Genomic DNA, 300 nt, shown 5'->3' with positions numbered 1-300 from the left:
TATTAGTCTTCCTATGAATAAAAGTATTTCTATTATTTATATATATATTGAAATATTTTCCAAATATTTATAATATTATATATATATATTATTAATTTAGCTTCTTTTAAATAAATAGAATATAACTATATCCGTGTTATGTTATATTTATATTTTAGAGACCATGTTTTTTTTTGTAACAAAAATTTATTAAAATATATGAGAAGAAGCTTCATAACCTTAAATGGTAATAAATTCCAAAATGAAAAAAAAAAGAAACCAACTACTATATGACATAATTAAATTGTATATTATAAAAAA

General features: G+C 16.0%; 1 pseudogene across 1 annotated transcript; it reads left to right on the top strand.

Moving 5' to 3' along the window:
• Positions 1-163: 163 nt before the first annotated feature.
• Positions 164-226, top strand: PRSY57_0015500 (hypothetical protein; annotated as a pseudogene; the record flags this gene model as incomplete). The annotated part of the gene is given in 2 exon segments: positions 164-172; positions 175-226. Coding segments are annotated over 2 exon segments (61 nt in total), but the record flags the coding sequence as incomplete, so codon positions are not given.
• Between the last annotated feature and the right edge of the window lie 74 nt (positions 227-300).

The sequence above is a fragment of the Plasmodium reichenowi genome (assembly GCF_001601855.1).
Source record: "Plasmodium reichenowi strain SY57 chromosome Unknown, whole genome shotgun sequence".
NCBI lineage: Eukaryota > Apicomplexa > Aconoidasida > Haemosporida > Plasmodiidae > Plasmodium > Plasmodium reichenowi.
Note: the sequence above shows the minus strand (reverse complement) of the source record. Positions and strands in the feature narration are given on the sequence as shown.